The sequence below is a fragment of the Tachysurus vachellii genome, chromosome 12 (genome assembly GCF_030014155.1).
Source record: "Tachysurus vachellii isolate PV-2020 chromosome 12, HZAU_Pvac_v1, whole genome shotgun sequence".
In the NCBI taxonomy this organism is placed as follows: Eukaryota; Metazoa; Chordata; class Actinopteri; order Siluriformes; family Bagridae; genus Tachysurus; species Tachysurus vachellii.
The window spans coordinates 8,153,664-8,173,526 of NC_083471.1; the positions used below are offsets into that span (position 1 = coordinate 8,153,664).

General features: G+C 42.8%; 1 protein-coding gene across 2 annotated transcripts in view; it reads right to left on the reverse strand.

The window, feature by feature from the left end:
* The window catches only part of enpp1 (ectonucleotide pyrophosphatase/phosphodiesterase 1), a 53,197-nt gene that overhangs the window by 5,049 nt on the left and 28,285 nt on the right, over positions 1-19,863 (reverse strand). For both annotated transcript variants that reach the window (XM_060882646.1, XM_060882644.1), the window contains exons 7-18: positions 19,637-19,746; positions 18,723-18,788; positions 17,324-17,396; positions 6,800-6,908; positions 4,724-4,855; positions 4,556-4,587; positions 4,325-4,452; positions 4,128-4,197; positions 2,946-3,033; positions 998-1,182; positions 731-764; positions 497-651 (exon numbers count right to left, since the gene is read on the reverse strand). In XM_060882646.1, the coding sequence (XP_060738629.1) occupies positions 497-651; positions 731-764; positions 998-1,182; positions 2,946-3,033; positions 4,128-4,197; positions 4,325-4,452; positions 4,556-4,587; positions 4,724-4,855; positions 6,800-6,908; positions 17,324-17,396; positions 18,723-18,788; positions 19,637-19,746 (1,182 nt within the window). The remainder of the gene's footprint in view (positions 1-496; positions 652-730; positions 765-997; positions 1,183-2,945; positions 3,034-4,127; positions 4,198-4,324; positions 4,453-4,555; positions 4,588-4,723; positions 4,856-6,799; positions 6,909-17,323; positions 17,397-18,722; positions 18,789-19,636; positions 19,747-19,863) is intronic.

Here is a 19,863-nt window from a genome sequence, read left to right on the forward strand (position 1 = left end):
ACTGATAAAAGTTCTCATCGTTCATTGTTCTCATCGTTCATGTGTGGTAATGCTCTGTGCTGCGACTGTGGATGGAACAGACCTAACTGTAGGGTCCGTTATCCTACTGAAATAAATTTATTCTAGAGATATGTTTTTTTTCACACTAGGCTACTTGAAGGGGCGGAACAAATGACCTTGCGGCCAGGATCCGGCCCGTGAGACCCAATTGAATAGCTCGGCTCTTTGCCTTACAGAGAAGCTCCACAGCTTTGAGGGTTAGCTTCACCGAGAGGGACAAATTTATTGGACAGCTAGAGCACTGACATGGCACCAGAAGTGAAATGTCTGAAATGTCAAAATGTCTCATCACAGCTGTGAAAGTGAACATGGAAAATAATTGAATGACGTTTTTACAACTTTATTCAATTATTTATCCATGTTCACTTTCACAGCTGTGATGAGACATTGTGACATTTCAGATTCGTCATTCTCAGAGTATGTAAAAGAATCTCACCAGTGGCTCTAGACTATATGCAACCCAGAGGGGCATGAGGATGTCTTTACTGTATCCACTGATGTAGGAAACATGCTGAAGCATGCAGTAGTCTGCACTCTCTTGTAGAACTCGTGGAGCTCCATATGGCAGATGAAGATGTTTGTCTGTGGGCTCTGTGGGGTAGATGAACACGTTTATCCGCAATGCTGAAAATGTGAAGCAAATGTAAAGTCTGAAGAAGGATTTACTTACTGGAACTAATCAGACGGTGGTTAAGGTTTTCCACCTGTAACAGACAAATATAAACACTTAAATTGTCAGTTCACACGTCTTGAATCGAGATTGCATACATGTACACTTGATTCATATATACTGTACATATCCCAAGCAATATATATACATAACAGAGCAAGTGAAATCATCAAATATTTATTCATGCTGTTTAAAAATCTTATAGTTTCAAAGGTAAATACAACATGACACATGATCCCCCTAAGCTGTTATCATTGTTGTGCCAACCTGGGATTTGTTGTGAAACATGCAGGAGCAGCCAAGGTCATCTTTCTGAGACTGAACAATGGAGGAACAGATGGAGGCTGAGGAGATCTCAGGAGGGTGGACTGGACGATGAGGTGGGTTCCTAAGTAGGTGGTTAAGACTTCCATGAGTTCCATTGTTAGGAGCAGGGGGAATTGTCAACAAATCTAAATGAAGATGAACAATTATCAAGTTGCATTTTAGAGATAACACATTTGCCCAAATGTCTCCATAATGATGTTCTTTTTATTTAAACATTACACTCTAGCTGATTATGTTACCTAAAGTTTTCTACATGTGTAGAAAAACCACTAAATTATTAAATTCAATGAAATTGAAGTTAACTGAAATGGGACAGAGGGGGGCACGGCGGCTTAGTTAGCACGTTTGCCTCACACCTCCAGGGTTGGGGGTTCGATTCCCGCCTCCACCTTGTGTGTGTGGAGTTTTCATGTTCTCCCCGTGCCTCGGGGGTTTCCTCTGGGTACTCCGGTTTCCTCCCCCGGTCCAAAGACATGCATGGTAAGTTGATTGGCATCTCTGGAAAATTGTCCGTAGTGTGTGATTGCGTGAGTGAATGAGAGAGTGTGTGTGTGCCCTGCGATGGGTTGGTACTCCGTCCAGGGTGTTTCCTGCCTTGATGCCCGATGATGCCTGAGATAGGCACAGGCTCCCTGTGACCCGAGGTAGTTCGGATAAGCGGTAGAAAATGAGTGAGTGAGTGAAATGGGTCAGCTGAAGATTTTTCTTGGTCCTTTTCCAATCTTCACCTATCCAATCTTTGACCATTGTAGCTTCAGATCACAGTTTTTGGCAGGCATGAGTGGAACCCTATGTGGACTTCTGCTGCTCTATTCCATCTGCCTGAAGATTTGACATGTTGTCAGCAGATGGGTCAAAGCAGACTTTATCTACAGAAATACTGTACCATCTTTTTAAAAAGAACAAGTTAAAGAGGCATCTCTTTAAACTACCAAAGAAAGGCAATCTGAAGGATTGTCATCTGAGGGAAAGGCAGGACAGAGCTTGCAAGAACCCATGTAGCCCCAGTGTGTAGGAGAATAAACCAGTCAATGGAATGGAACTACAGCAACTTCCTCGACTTCCAAAAAGACTTCAACAGTCAAGACCAGTCCATACTGTGGCAGATAATAAGTACTACAGCATTCCAGAGAACCTTGTCAAGGAACATGAAAAAAAAGTAAAAAGAAACCTACTGAGAACTGCCTACACACCATCTGAGGAAACAACTGGGCAGGAAGTGGAGGTGGAATGTCAGAAGAAGCAGTCTTTATTTGTCACAAATTCATTTCTTCACATATCCCAGCTTGTTGGGAGGTTGGGGTCAAAGTACACTGTCACTTATGCTACAGCCCCCTGGAGCAGTGGGGGTTAAGGGCCTTGCTCAAGAGCCCAAAACAGGGAGCTTGGAGGTGCTGGGGCTTGAACCTGCCTTTGACCTTTTAATCAGTAGCCCTGAGACTTAACAATTAGGCCATCACTGCATCCCACACACAAGAACAACATCACTAGAGAGGTCTTTGACATAGAACCCCAAAGGAAAGAAACACAGAGGAAGTCCCAAGAACATCTGGAGATGATCAGTAGAGGCTGAGATGAAAGAATTAGGATTTTGCTGAAATGAGCGGGACACAAAAATGACCAAGAACAGTGTCAGGCCCTTGTTCCAGCTCGTGGTTGTAGTACAGACTTGTTTTCTAGGGTTGTGCTCGTGTAATTTACTTAGTGTGGGTTTGTGGTATGAATAAACTGCATAAAATGTAGAAGGTTAAGTAATAAAAATTAATAATCTAGTCAGTGGTGTTAATATGAAAAAAAAGAGTTCATTCACACATAATACATAATATTATAATAAAATAATAAACTGTGTTCTACTAAAAATCTCAACGTTCAAGTTGAGGTCACTTACCACACAGGAGGTTATATACTTCTATATTTTCAAAGGGAGCTACAGTTGTGTTGTACTTCATTCCTGGTCCATATCCGATGAAAATGGTCTGTAAACAATGACAGTGTTAAATGACCCTGAATATATATTTTTGGTTCTATTCATTTTAGAGAATTACGAAATACTATCAATATTTCATACTCTCTTAGGGAAATGCAAAAAAGAGTGCTTAATGATTTCTCTATACGAAGATGTAAAAGCTTTATTTGTAACTTATACATTAAAGAACAATGAAATTCATTCTTTTCATATCCCAGCTGGTTAAGAAGTGTACATTTATAGCAGACGGTCTTATCCAGAGCGATAAGACAATGAAGACATCAATTCTGGTTCACTCTGGTTCACATAAATTTTAGAAATGTTTTGTTGTTCTTTCAGCTGCTCCCTGTTCAGGTAACCGCAGCAGATCACATGGTATGCACATTAGATCTGGCGCAGGTTTTACGGGCATCCTTCCTAACACAACCCTCCCATTTTACCCAGGCTTGGGAAAGGCAAGGAGAGTTAACTCCCTGCCCGGGAATTGAACTCAGGAAGTGGCAATGAGAGCACAGGATTCTGCCACTGGACCATCATTAGGCCTCACATATATTTTCATATATAGAATATATATACAAAAAGAAAAACGTTTAAGTTGGGGTCAGAGCGCAGGGTCAGCAGCCCCCTGGAGCAGAGATGGCTAAAGGCCATGCTCAAGTCCCAACACTGAGGCCCCAACACATTGAGCCTCCTCTGAACCACATTCTACATCTTTGGTTTTAATTCCCTGGATAAGTGTGTGTTCCATTTTAGACTCCAGCAGCTACCTGCTCTGATACTCTGTAATGAAACAGTTGCCCAGCTATTCTAGACATATTCAGGTGAGTCAGAGAACATAGAGAAAACGTCTATAACTGATTTATAGAGCTCCTATCTACCATTGTGTTGTGTGTTTCTAATTATTAATGGCATAATATTTGTATTAATTTAATTACATTGCAGCTGTAAGTACTGGGCATCAGATGCACTGTGATGAGTTCAATCATGTCCTTTTAGTTATTAGCTTTCAGACAAACCAAGAAAAGCAGACAGGATGCAGCCCCATCAATATAAATGATAAAGTGTTATCCTCATTATTTAGTAAATAGGACACACTACACTGACCTGCATGTTTGTGAAGGTGTTATCTGAACCATGGAAACCTCCAGAACAGTACTTAATTTCATTTTCCTTGCTGGAAAAAAAACAGGGACACAAAGACAATGATGAATGCAATTTCAAGACTTCAATGCTTAAATCTGTGTTTGAAATGTTAAAAAAAAATAAACCAGCAGTCAGTGACAAAAAGTGTGTATTCTTACATGGCCACTTGCCACTTAGATCTCATGTAGAGATGAGCTCTTTCTATACGGACATTGTTAGCAAAATGCAATCGTTTCGGAAGGTGCTCTGTTAGATAAGGCTTCATCGGCTGATCATGAGCTCTGCACTTCAAATGCATGGAGTGGGAAAAGAAAGAATAAAAGATGCGTTATCTTGAAAAAGCTCAGACTAATATACGTGTTAGTTGTCCATAATTAAAAGATTCATACAGACAGATTCTTCACTAGTTCTTCATAGTTGACTGTCAGAGGACAAAACAGAGAAAAAAAATCACTGTACCACCAATACACAAACATGCAACAATGCAATCTAATTGTACAGTTTCTGCAGCTCAGGACACATATGCATACGTTTTGTGTGATGGAGCTGAGACTTACAAGTAAAAAAGTCTTCCGGGAGGCGTTTGGGTTGGACTCGTGCAGCAGCACCCTGGATGACGGTGAAAGCATCAGTGTCTGTCTGGTATGATGACACATAAGCAGCTCTCTCACACGAAGCTTCCTCCATTCCTAATTGTCACAGCAACAACCACATAAAAAGCTCAGAGTCTGGAATTAGATATTTTGCTCCTTAACTTAATTTACATCCTCTTTGCATACTAAATACATCGAGTGTCAGGACACTGCTTGGACATTCTCGCGTTGTCACGTGTTTCGTTTCACGTCTGGACTCACCTGTTCCTAAATACCTGTTAATCACTGTCTATTTATTTCCTCTGTGTTGCATCTAGTTTCGAGTCCTTGTCTGCTCTCAGACCATGTTATTTTATGTAACCGGTTTGTTTTGTTCTGATGGGTGTCTAGTTTTTGTGATTTTTTCCCCCGTCTTTGTTTTTTGTTATTAAATTGTGCGTTGTTATCCCTGCATTCGGGTCAGGTTTTATCCTCACCATGGCTACTGCCGTTCCTGACATTGAGAGTAAATTCTCATGCAATTTTGCTTTTAAAAATAGACTATTCAAGAGTTAAACTGCAAACTTGCACACTGATTAATAAAATATAATCAGATCACTAGATATTATGGCAGTGTATGAGTGATTACGTCACCATTTCACAGAAACACTACGTCTATGTGCTCAGGTGCAGTAACCTGGATTGTCCTGGACACAAACACAGTCTCTTAATGCAAAGATGACACTGATGTCTGTCTGCTGCACTGCACCTGGGTCCTTTGTTATATGTTAAGCAGGTCTTCAGTTAGTAAATTTTCAGACTAACTGGCTCTCACTTCACACAAGTTTCAATTTAGTACTGAATCAGACCTGCGAGCCAAACGCAGTGAGCGCAAGCTGTGAGGATTAGGAAGCCTAGTAGACTGCACTGCATTCACTCTGAAACACTGGACATAAACATGTGCCAGAGGACATGTCACGCCAGACAAATATTAGCTCCAGTCATGCCAGAGGACAGTCACCAGCTGGGTTTCTACTGCTAATCAGGCTGCTAGCTGCAAAAAAACCCAACAAGAAACGCTTTTCTCAGTGCAGATGATTCGCTTGACAGTAGACTAAGTTCGGTTAAAATCATCTTATAGATGTCTCTACTATAGCTCACACCTTCTGAGCCTTCCTGCTTGTGCTCAACTGAGGAGCACAAGAACATGTCCGTGGTTATATTCAGGCCACAGGGAACGAACCAAACACTGAATTGTGTCACCTGATTTCAGACAACCCCAGCAGGGGTACAGATCATCCTAGGCCAGCTGACAGACAGGCTTCAGATCTGCTGTGACAGACATCTCTTAAAATTATGCCATCTCAAAAGAGGTCAGTGGCTTGACTTCTGCTCTCCTGCTCACCAGTTATCACTGAATGATGTGCCTCCAAGGGTGTATTACATTAACAGCATGAGACAGGATTGAGCCAAGACTGGATCATCCTGAAACACATGCTCCCTGAGGAACCCTGCAGAGTATCACTCTTTTTGTGATCAGTCTTTAAGCTACACTGCTCTGTTGTCTTGTAAAGATGGTGGTGGTGGTGAGTTGCTGATGAAGATACATCATATACATACACATCTGGCATTCAGGTGTAAGGCTTTGGTGATTTTTAACAGAACAAATACAGAGTACAGAAGATGTTAGTGCTCTGACATACTCTGAAGCTCCACAGGTCTGAGAAAGCTGGACAGACTGAAAGTCTGCGTTACAATGGGTGCTAACTCCCACTGGCACCATTATCAGCAGGTAGTGAAAGGCATTGTGGGTAATGTAGGACCAACCAACATGTCATTAAAAGGAGTGATTTTTCCTTCTAAGCAGTTGTTTAAAATTATTTTTTCTCTGCTTCTTCCAGTGTCACATAATTGCTTGATGATTTGATAAAGAAATCTCTCTCTCTCTTTCTCTTACACACACAAGAATTTTGTGGTTTATATTCAGTATAAGCTGACAAACCAATTTGAAGCAGATGCACTAGTTAAAGCAACATGTAGACTGACTGTATGATCACTTACCATGATCTGACAGAAGAACCAGATTGACACATTTATGAAGATTTTGCTGCTTCAGACCGTCCATTAACATTCCCATAATTTGGTCAACTTTCAATAGAGCATGAAACACCTAAAACAAACAAATTCGTTTAATATAAAAAAAAGTCTTTCAACATTCGTATATGACATTTGAATTTACTGCTGAATATCATTTGAGGATTTTATAGACGCCTCTCATCAAATCACCTCCCATCAGCATTCCCATCACCTGCTGTTCAGTGTTGCTCTGATTAGTGAAATTAATTGTTCTGAATCTGATCATTTTAAAAATGCATTATGTCAATAAGGGAAAACATGACCTTTAAAAACGCAGACACGCTGTGGAGTTGTTACACAATCCCCACAAAAGGTGACAGAAATGATTGTGACTTCTCTGTTAAGAAAGATGATTTCATGTTTGATCACTTTATAATGCGTATAGTGAGAGTGGGACATGCATGAAAGCATGATTTATTTAAAGTTTATGGAGCAGACAGTCACAATGACAAAAAAAATTGGTTCCATGTAAATTAAATGAATTGCATTAACACAGTTTGTTTTCGTAACCAACTGGATCGAAGTCTGTGCTGAGGATCGTAGCCTGAGAGTCAGTGAGGTTCCACACTGCACCATCACACCTCCTTCCTGTTAGCACCAACATCCGTCTGAGACTTTATACTGGAACTTAATCCAGTCAGTACCAAAAATAATCACACTCACTGTACATAAAATCTAGAGACGTGTTTAAATTAAATGTACTAATGCAACTTTCATATCAGTTGTGGATGTAAACTTGTGAAATGGACTAAAACACAGACCATTAATCAGGTCCTCCATAAGGTAAAAATCTGAATGACCAAGAACTGCATTACACATGAACAAAAACTTCAAATTGCTGCTGCACTGTTGATAATTTGGAGCAGATCAACACAACAAATTGGTCTTAACTGCACACAAACTCTATTACAACACTGCACTGTCATTTACTCAAAGGACGATGATCAGAAGTCACACACAACTCAGTGAATCCTGAAGAACAGAACATTAAAACACATCTGAAATATCAGCTCCATCCCATGAGGCTTTGTGAAGATCGCAGAAAAAAACACTTAAAATATATAAACACTAACAATTAAACAAAATAGTGTCTTCATTTATTCATTCATTTTCTACCGCTTATCCGAACTTCTCGGGTCACAAGGAGCCTGTGCCTATCTCAGGCGTCATCGGGCATCAAGGCAGGATACACCCTGAACAGAGTGCCAACCCATCGCAGGGCACACACACACTCTCATTCACTCACGCAATCAAAAGTAGTGTCTTAATTCATCCATTTTGTTCAATGACCTTGCTATTTAACACATAATCAAGAACATCAAAATGTAGTATTTTCCCTGTTGTATGGAATCAATAACCTCTCTGAGGCAGGAGTCTGTAATCCTTCACTATGGAGTACTGAGACAGGGCAGGTAACCTGCCACACCTGCTGCTTATTTGTTAACAAGCTATTTTGTCTCTCTCTGTCTTTTTCTTGGGCATTGGAGCAGTTCATCTACCAGCTGGAACATCAGAGTATGTCCACTGTCTGACAACCATTTCTCCACAAGCGTCAGGTTCCACTGAGTCCCAGAGAGCTGAAACAGGGTCCTGCCTTGGAGAACTAGGACATTTCCAAGCGTAATGCAGTCCCATGGTACTCCATCTAGTCTGGCTAATGGCAAGGTGTCCTACTCAATTAATTTGCATAGCACCTTTATTAGCAATGGACAGTGTCTCAAAGCAGCTTTATAGAAGTATAGAAACATAGTAACTTAATTTTAAACTTTAACATTTTTATGCTATGTAGGTTTCACTGGTCATGATCTATGGTAATGGCAGCGGTGTGCATATTGTCATGAAAATCCACTCAGGATTCTGCTGGTCACCCCAAATACATTGTTACCAAATACCTTCTCCCTCCTTGTCATGTTGAGAAATTAGACTCAATAGCACGAAAAAACTGCTTTATATTAGTTCTGGTGGACTATATAACAGAATAGTGCTTCTGAGAACAATATCATGAATATATAGCATAGCAGAGGCATTAGTAATCTCCCAAACTGGGATCTGAAACCTTTTTGGTCCATCCTGGACCTGAGAACAAAGATTCACATGTCCCTCGGGAGAAGCTGCAACAGCTCAATAATAGACAATCCTGACCGAGACAGTTTACACCAGAAACGGGCTATAAGAATTTAAAGAGAAAATGCTAGGCATTTAGACCAACATGACCTCCTCAAACATGGGAGGGAGGAAGTTCCAGTTGCTCTGGCAGAAAGAGATTGAATGGGGACCCTGATCGCTGTGGTTTCTCCAGATGATGACTGTGAGGATTCAAAAGGGGTGGAAACCTTGTAACTAACAGCCAATCACAGAAATAGTAATGAACATGACTGGCAGCTCTCTCTCTCTCTCTCTCTCTCTCTCTCTCTCTCTCTCTCTCTCTCTCTCTCTCTCAGGAAGTTAACAGTGACACCAAATGCTGGGCAGAGAGGTACTCTGTAGCTGTCTTTTTCTTTCAGATTTATTTTTATTGTCAGTCTATTATAACCATTATTCCACCCTTTTGTAATGTGAGAAGAGAAGCAAAGAAACGAAAGTGCACAGAGAAATCAGAAAAGGAGGGGAGGAGAAAAATAAGGGTAAAAATATCATGACACATGTGAGGACATTGATGTGCTGGATGTATTTAGCCAAAAACAAACTTTCTGAGAATTTCTACATATAGTTTATTGAGTTTTACTTTCAGACACAGTCTCAATATGATAGATTGACATTTCATGACTTCCATTAGAGTTTTACTCTAATTACTCTTGTGGAGGGTCTTTAGTGTGAAGTTTTAACTTTGTTACTATGCCACTGAGCTGATGTTCATTATGATGTTCATCTGAGTGATCACAGCTTCTGCCTGAGGCCACCAGACCTTCCTCTACTGAATCTTTCACTGTTTCTTGTCCTCTCTAAGATCTGGCTGTGTCTCGTGTCCTTTCAGGTAAGAATGACTGAAGTCCACATTTCTCAAAATAAAATTATTACTACTGACAGAAGAAAAATAGTAATCTTTACCTAATCATCACTCCACACACTGAATGAGGTCGTGGTTTGCAATGTTGGAACACTGCAATTGTTACTTACACAGCCTTGGTGTCACAGCCTGATGAGGTTTTTAAGCAGATCTGATGAGAAAAGTCTCCATTTGCTCTCTTAAAGCAAACATGTTCTCTTTTAGAGGCAAGTGAATATTGAAAGAGAAAAATACAGGAACTGGTACAGGTTATAAGGAAGGTTGTAGAAATTCTTAGTGGTGAAAAAAATGTGTAAAAGTTGTAATGCCAAAGCAGAGAGAATCTCAGGAAAGAGATCAGAACCGAAAAACTAGCAGTTCCCTTTCGAGGGATCGTCAAGGCATGCAAATCCCTCACTCTTTTGAGAGAGGCCAAGGCTAGGAGCAGAGCCAACTTCAGGGTCAGAAACTTCTCAGAGGCTGACTCCATGGGCTCAAAGGGGGCTTCAAGCAGCCCCTCCAGGACCACAGAGAGGTCCCAGGAAGGAGGGCGCGGTCTGCAGGAAGGCCTCAGTCGCCTAACACCACGCAGAAAACGAGAGACCAGAGGGTGCCTACCCAAGGAGGCCCCGAAGACAGGCTCGTGGTTCGCAGCGATGGTGGCCATGTACACCTTTAAAGTAGAGGGGAACAGGCCCCAAGAAAAACAAGACTGCAGGAACTCCAGCACTGTACCGACCGGGCAGTGAACTGGATCCTGACAGTGAAAGAGGCGAAAAAGCCTCCACTTCAGAGCATATAGCTTCGTAGTGGATGGAGCCCTAGCATTCAGTAGAGTCTCGGTCACCTCAGAGGGGCCTGCCTCTAGGAACTGGTCCCCTCGGGGGCCAGACCCGAATCTCCCACATCTCGGGGCGGGGGTATAGGATTGCCCCGTGCACCTGAGAGAGGAGATCCTCCCTGACAAGAACCTCCCATGGAGAGCCATTCAGGAGGGAGGCTAGGACCGTGAATCAACTCGAGAGGGCCAATGAGGGGCAACTAGCAGAAGGTTGAACCGGTCCATACCAAGGCATCCAGGCCCAAAGGGGCCGGATGAGAGAGGGAAAGCCACGGCAGACAGTGGGTCGACTCCTTGGAGGCGAACAGATCCACTTCCACCCGGCCGAAAATCTGCCAAATTCGCTCCACCACATGGGGGTGGAGACGTCACTCCCCGGGCCTCAGCACCTGCCTCGACACAAAGTCTGCCTCCCGACTTGCATACCCTGGAATGAAAATCACTCTCAGGATCCTGGTCTCTGCCCAGAGCAGAATCTGCTGTGCCAACCTGAAAAGGGGGCGCAAACGCAAACCGCCCTGATGATTGATATAGGGAACCACCTCAGTGCTGTCCGTCTGTACTAAGACATGGCAGTCCCTGAGGTGTGGAAGAAAGTGTTTCAATGCTAGAAACACAGCCCTCATCTGGAGGCAGTTTATGTGCCATGAGAGATAGGGGACCTCCCATAGACCCTGGGCAGGATGGCCATCCAAGGCTGCTCCCCGCCCGAAAGTGAGGCGCCTGTTGAAAGAGTCCTGCGACTGTGACACGCCTCTAGAATGGGACCCAAGGCCAGGAACTGGGGTCTTTTCCACATAAGAAGGGTACGAAGCCCACGGCGCATAACCCTTATAACCCTGAGGGGATTTCTGCGAGGATGAAAGCCCGCACCCCCTAGCCAGAGCTGGAATGGCCTCATGTGAGGCAGACCCAAACACTGAAAACGTTGGCTGCTGCCGACATGAGGCCGAGAACCTTCTGTGCCTCGGCGACAGAGAGGCCTCGGCCTAGCCGAATAACTTTCACCGCTGACAAGATGGAAGCCACCCGAGCGGGAGACAGATGTGCCCGCATTGTGGTGGAGTCCCAAACTACCCCCAGAAGGGTGGTTCTCTGAGAAGGAGAAAGCACACACTTTTCTGGGTTCAACCTGAGGCCTAGAGACCTCATATGGGCAGGCACAGCATCTCGATGACTGGCCACCATAGCCTTCGACTGGGACAGAATGAGCCAGTCGTCCAGGTAATTCAGTACACGGATGGCCTGGAGACCCAACGGTGCCAGGGCAGCGTCCATGCACTTTGTAAACATGCGTGGTGAAATGGCTTGGCCAAAAGGAAGAACACAATACTGGTACACTTTGCCCCCAAAAGTGAACCTGAGGAAATTCCTGTGCTCTTGCAGAATGCCTATGTGAAAATAAGCGCACTCAAGGTCGATCGTCACAAACCAGTCTTTGGACCTGATCTGGGACATGATAACCTTGAGCGTGAGCATCCTGAACCTGTAAGTCTTCAGAGTACAGTTCAGAGCCCGCAGGTCCAAAATCGGACCCAGCCCCCTGTCCTTCTTGGGAACAATCTTTTTTGAAATATCGGCTGTAAAGCCAGAGTCCCGCTCAGGGAGGGGCAAAACATCCTGAAAACATGGAGGACGGGAGGAGAACTGGATCCTGTAGCCTTTTCTACAGTACCCAGGACCCACTGAGACACACCTGGCAGAAGTTTCCATGCTGCCCGGTTGTCTGATAGTGGTGTCAAACTCGTGCAGACCTCCCGGGTGCCCTGAAACAGCACACTGGCAGGTGCTAACCCAGGGAGATCCATGCAAGGAAGAGGAGCAGGCACAGACCCTACTGCTCCCCAAAATGCTGGAGGCGGTGGGGCAGGCAGTAGGGGGAGCCTTCCTGAATGGGATGCTCCTAGGAACCCCAGCCCTCAGGCATTGGGTCTGGGCCCGGGTATGCTGACCGGCCTCCCTAGTCTTAGACGGGGGGGCACGGGCAGCCACACTAACCCTCCTTACTGCCCTGAGTGAGCTAGTAGGGGGTTGGGTGAGGCTGGAAGATGACCCAGGCTGCTTGCTTCGATGAGGGAGAAACTCCCTGAACGCCGCCGACTGGCATTTTACCTCCTGGTGCCTGTCGACAACAGTACATCGCTTAACAAGCCCTGAGGTGACACCAGGGCATCCAGGAGAGAGGACCTGTCCTTATCTTTAATATCAGTTAAATTGAGCCACAGGTGCCTCTCCGTGGCAACCAGTGCAGCCACTGCACGGCCTATGGAGCGGGCCGTCTGCTTTGTGGCACGGAGCGCAAAGTCAGTGGCTCGGTGGAGCTCAGATACCACCTGAGGTCCCAACCCCTGGCCACCGTTGAGCTCTGTCAGCAGGTCAGCCTGGTAGGCCTGCAAAACTGCCATGGTGTGCCATGGGCCGCACCTGCTTGGCCTGCTGCTGTGTAGGCCTTAAACACAAGGGCAGAAGTAGTCCTACAAGGCTTGGATGGAATGCAGGTTTCCAACATGCGGGCAATGTAGGTGAGAGATAGCCCATACATCAATCCCAGTCATCGCCCCATATCATGGCTTTCAAGCCCTGAATATATATATTATAATGTATATAATAATAATAATAATAATAATAATAATAATAATATATTATAAATATATAAATAAATATACTATAATGGCTGAATAGTCAGACATGGCAGGAGAAAAAATACGCGCTGAAAATGGATTTCTCCAAGACCTCAAAACCTCAGCATGGAGGTCTGGGAAAAACGGCAGCCTCCTGCGTGAAGGTGGCCTGCGGCCTGAAGTTAGAAAGCGGTCATCTAGGTTAGAACGGACGACATTAACACCCTCTCCAGGCCAATCTGATTTTAACTTAGACAGCGCATGTCACCGCCTCGAGGAGCTCCTCGAACGCCACTGATTGTGTCGGCTGTTCAGAGGGGGAAAGCCCCTCGCCACCCGCATCGCTCGCACCCGCACCCGCACAGCTCCTCAGAGCCCGACGCGGAAAGCAGCATGCTCACTTCTGGGTCAGGGGAAATCGCAACGCGAGCTCCCGAAACCGAACGAACGGAGTCAGGGGAGAGGGAAAAAGAAAGGGAAATACCCATCTCTTTCTCCGCTTCCACTAACTCAACCTGTGAACCCCATGATCGAAGTCGCTACACCACCTCAGCAGATGTGGGACCCAAACTATGAGGCGCAGCCGAAGCTGAAAATATAGCCAGGCGGGATCGGAGAGTATGCTGAGGGAATCCCTCACAATGCACGCAGCCGGCTCCCTTGAGAGCCGACAAGGCATGCTCCTCTCCCAAACAAACAATGCAAAGAGAGTGCGTGTTGTCCCCCGTGATAAAGCGGGGGCACGGATGCACGCATCTCTTAAAATGCTTAGATTGCAACATTTTATTGTTTTTCTCGCCTAGCTTTCCCTAAAATATATATATTTTTTCTCTCCCTGCACTTAACAGACAGGACAAAAAATTGACACACATACACAGAGTGCTTCCTGAAGACAAAGAAGCTGGGGTAATGTGACGTAGATGCCCTTATATGCCCTTATGTGGCCCTTATATAGACTTTATATGGACTGGCGCGTAATCACTTCGTCACGTGTCCTTCACGAGCCATTAAATTGGCGTGTTTGCACACAGAGCTTCAGACACAACTTCCTCACAGAAGCGTTCCCATAGCATCAGCCCTGACGTAGCGTCAATTTCCCTTCTCAGTTAACCGGGTTACATACGTAACCTGGTGTAGTTTTACACTTTCATTAGTCATCTGTTTAGAGCAAAATTTTGGACTCAATATTAAACAGATCACATTAATATCATGCCCAAACTACCCACTAAAGCTAATATCAGCCAGTGGTCAATATGATGTCATGCTTCTGATGTGTACACTGGCAGAATGGGGAAACCACAGTAGCCTGGTGTCTGAGGCAGTTGTGGACCAGGCCTGACCTGAATATATACCTAATGGTGGTGGAGAACCAGCCCTGACCTGTATATTCACCTAATAGTGATGAAGGATCAGCCCTCACCCTGTTTATACACCTGATAGTGACAGAGGACCAGCCATGACCTGTATATACACCTGATAGTGACAGAGGACCAGCCCTGACCTTTATATACACCTGATAGTGATGGAGGACCAGCCCCGACCTGTATATACACCTAATAGTGATGGAGGACCAGCCCTGACCTGTATATACAACTGATAGTGACAGAAGTCCAGCACTAACCCTGTATATACACCTGATAGTGACAGAGAACCAGCCCTGACCTGTATATACACCTGGTAGTGATGGAGGGCCAGCCCTGACCTGTATATACACCTGATATTGACAGAGGTCCAGCCCTGAGCCTGTATATACACCTGGTAGTGATGGAGGACCAACCCTGACCTGTATATACACCTGATAGTGACAGAGGTCCAGCCCTGACCCTGTATATACACCTGGTAGTGATGGAGGACCAGCTCTGACCTGGTTAAACACCTGATAGTAAAGGAGGACCAGTTCTGACCTGTATATACACCTGACAGTGATGGAGGACCAGCTCTGACCTGCCTATACACCTGATAATGATGGAGGACCAGCCCTGACATGTATATACACCTGATAGTAGAGGAGGACCAATCCTGACCTGTATATACACCTGATAGTGATGGAGGACCAGTCCTGACCTGTATATACACCTGATAGTGACAGAGGTATAGCCCTGACCCTGTATATACACCTGGTAGTGATAGAGGACCAGCCCTGACCTGTATAAACACGGCAGTAAAGGAGGACCAGTTCTGACCTGCATATACACCTGACAATGATGGCGGACCAGCTCTGACTTGGTTATACACCTGATAATGATGGAGGACCAGCCCTGGCCTGTATATACACCTGATAATGATGGAGATGCGGAGATGGCAGCAACTACAATGTCTCTAGTGACACTGAGACTAAATCAGTTACAAAGTCAGACACAGAGTTACACAAAAACTACCTACCACTCTGTAGTTTGAAGCTACATCCACCTTCCAATCTGCTTTATTATTCCAGCATATTTGCAGCTTTCCTATTCTAAGGGCAAAATATGGAGTATTATTATAATCATTAATCTATTTCAACCCTAATTAGTGGACATAACAGTCTTTATTTTAGAAGTGTTTATGTGTAAAAAAATTTTTGTTTATGTGGTTTATTTGTGGAATTTTTTTTATGTGGTAAATTGTCCCTAATGTGTGATTGCGTGAGTGAATGAGTGTGTGTGTGTGCCCTGTGATGGGTTGGCACTCTGTCCAGGGTGTATCCTGCCTTGATGCCCAATAACGCCTGAGATAGGCACAGGCTCCCCGTGACCCGAGGTAGTTCGGATAAGCGGTAGAAGATGAATGAATGAATGAATGAATGAACTGATTTTTTTCAGTTAACTTTATTTGCATTAAAAATGCCTCTCATGGCAAGAGGAAACCAAGTGGCAGAAAATTCCAATTAAGGACCTACTGTTTCTCAGCAATATAATAATAATTATATTATATTATCTAAATAATTCTATTTATAATAATTAAATAAAAATAACATTAGAAAAACAGGGATAGACAATAAAGAAATAAAATCTGTTCACAGTGAAACTAAATATAAACCCTTGACGTCTCCTACAAAAGTGACAAGTTTGATAGTATCTGGGGTTGTCTGAATATAGTCTGAATACCTTCTTTTGTACAAAATAACACATCTTTCAACAATGTCACAGAGTGATGCATGATGAAAAAGGCTTATACACCTCAGAGGTGAGTTGGTGCCATTCCAGATGGCTTATGTATAAACCAAGCACAGACCTTTTCTTTTCACCTAAGAACATCCAGGTCCTGTGTGCTAGAGTTTCTGGTGTAGAAGCGTTTCTAGGTCACAGTGTTTATTTGGGGAATCATTTGTGTGGTCAGACCCACAGGTACAGATGAAGCTGCCAAATCTGACCACACTACATCATCTCCGTGTCCATCAGGAGTGTTACATACCACAGACTTCAAATGGAAGAGGTTTGAATTCATTTACATCAATTAATTCATTTCATAAAAAAACAGACTGCTACAAGCTCCTTCTTAGACTTTCAGCTATTTTGCACATATATAAACTAAAACCTGTTTACCAGGCTGTACTTTGAAATGTTATGAGCGTTATATATTTATATTTACAGCATTTAGCAGATGCCCTTATCCAGAGTGACTTGCATTTTATCTCATTTTATACAACTGAGCAATTGAGGGTTAAGGGCCTTGCTCAGGGGCCCAGCAGTGGCAGTTTGGTGGACGTAGGAATCGAACTTCCGATTGGTAGCCCAACACCTTAACCACTAGGCTACCACATGTTAGTGTTAGTTAAATTGGTAGTTAAAATGACTAGCACTTCTGTATGGGAGTTTTGTACAATTAGTTGGTTAATTCTGTTCACTGAGTTCCACTTATTTATTTATTTAATTTCCATAAAGTTAACATTATATAACCAGTATTTCATCATCTTCTTCCTAATATGTAATACAGGCTACAGTGTCTCAGTGGAATATATGATGATGATAATAATAATAATAATAATAATAATAATAATAATAATCCAATTGGAAGCATACCTCATTGCTATTTGGTCCAAACTTATGTCCAGATCCATCTGGCTCTTCCAAATATAAAGTGTAAAAGTCTGGCCTAAAGAAGTAGAGAATGATATAATTATAATATAATTTTAATACATTCAGTACTCATTTAGGTCATGATTAACTGTTAATCAATCCTGGAAGGAGGTGTAACTCAATTAAAACTTAAGTGAGAATTTATTTAAACCTGTTAAAATAAATAAATAATAAATAAACCTTCAGCCTGCAGACAACATATTAGGTATAAAGTACGGTGGCCGGGAAGTGCAAAACAAATTAACAAATCAGAAAACACATCAACAAATCCGAAAACACATTAACAAATCTGAAAACAAATGAACAAATCTGAAAACAAATTAACAAATCCGAAAAGACATTAACAAATCCCAAAACAAATTAACAAATCCCAAAAACAAATGAACAAATCTGAAAACAAATGAACAAATCTGAAAACACTAACAAATCTGAAAACACAACGACAAGTCAGACAACCAGGAAACGGTAGTGTATCGTTTGTGAATTGAAACTTACCGATCATTGGACAAGACACCTGTCACTCAAGATATACAGGTATGGAATCTTATGTGTAATGTGTAAAGTTCTCCGTTTAAATATAAGAAAATAACAGAATTAATCCACAGTAATCCATTCCATCCATCCATTCCAACTTTTCCCTGCGGCAGACTGTTGAACTTCATGTATACCTTGAGTGACAGGTGTCTTGTCCAATCACAAACTAGAACAACCTCTTCCGGGTTGTCTGAAATGTCGTTGTGTTTTCTGATTTGTTAATGTGTTTTCTGATTTGTTAATGTGTTTCGTGGACCGATTCAGACAACCCGGAAGAGGTAGGTATAGTTTGTGAATGGAAACTTACCGATCATTGGACAAGACAACTGTCATTAAAGATATACAGGTGAATGAAAGGTGTCTCGTCCGATGATCGGTAAGTTTCCATTCACAAACTATACCAACCGCTTCCGGGTTGTCTGACTTGTTAATGTGTTTTCAGATTTGTTAATGTGTTTTCGGATTTGTTAATTTGTTTTGAGATTTGTTAATTTGTTTTGGGATTTGTTAATTTGTTTTGGGATTTGTTAATTTGTTTTCAGATTTGTTAATTTGTTTTGCTCTTCCTGGCCACCGTAATAAAGCTAGTAATAAAGCAAACACTTTCAGTCTACAGACACAAGCTAACTTCGCTGTGAAAAGTCCTGGACCAGGCCGAATGTAGCCTTCTGACATTTTCATGTAAAATGGGAGTAAAACGCTATTTGTACTTCAGTTTAGAAAAAGAAAGAAATAAATTTTACACGCACACACACACGCACACACACACGCACACACTATTGTTTGTACATAAAAGACATCCAATTACCTTTCTCTTGGTGGCAAATTCAGCCATTTTAAAATGGTCTGCACTCTTTCCTCAAATGGAATATCTCTAATGTAACAATAACATATAATTAGTGCCTTTACAATGTATTTCACATTAAATATTTTGAACTGCATGTTCAAAATTGGGGCACGGTGGCTTAGTGGTTAGCACGTTCGCCTCACACCTCCAGGGTCAGGGTTTGATTCCTGCCTCCACCTTGTGTGTGTGGAGTTTGCATGTTCTCCCTGTGCCTCGGGGGTTTCCTCCAGGTACTCCAGTTTCCTCCCCGGTCCAAAGACATGCATGGTAGGTTGATTGGCATCTCTGGAAAATTGTCCCTAGTGTGTGATTGCGTGAGTGAATGAGTGTGTGTGTGCCCTGCGATGGGTTGGCACTCCGTCCAGGGTGTATCCTGCCTTGATGCCCGATGACACCTGAGATAGGCACAGGCTCCCCGTGACCCGAGGTAGTTCGGATAAGTGGTAAAAGATGAATGAATGAATGTTCAAAATTTGGGGACATCTCTTTTAAGATCAGTGGCAGAACTCGCAAAACGACCGACTGGTACTTGAGGTCTAATCGTACTTTGTTGTAATGTGTTTATTAATTATAAAATGATTTTTTTAAAAAGTAAAAACTCAAAAGAAATAATAAAAAAAAAAAAAATTACTGATGCTTTGCTGAAGATCCTCAGCATGATCTGATTGGAGTTTATAGTTGTAAAAAAAAATTATTTATAATCCTACAACACTCAGTGTTTATAATGATAATGACAACACATTAATTAAAACAGGATGCAATTAGCTGGTGTCGCCAAATGTCTGACATGCAGTGCATATTCAATAAAACAAAACAATTAGGACGATGATCAGTGAAAAGATTAAGATTGAGATAAAGAATTAAAACACACTTACCTGTTAAAGGTTTTATACAAATTTGGATACTGTCCTTTAATACGTACATCTGATCCAGGCCAGAAGAAGGTCCCAGACTTTAGGTTGTTGTTCATGGCAGTGAGCCAAACCTACACCACAGATAAACACCACAGCATTTCTAAACATACATCTACTCCATCTTCAACACAAGTGATTTAAAAAGATTACTAAATGCTAAAACCAACTCTGAGCTGCTTGTTCTGAAG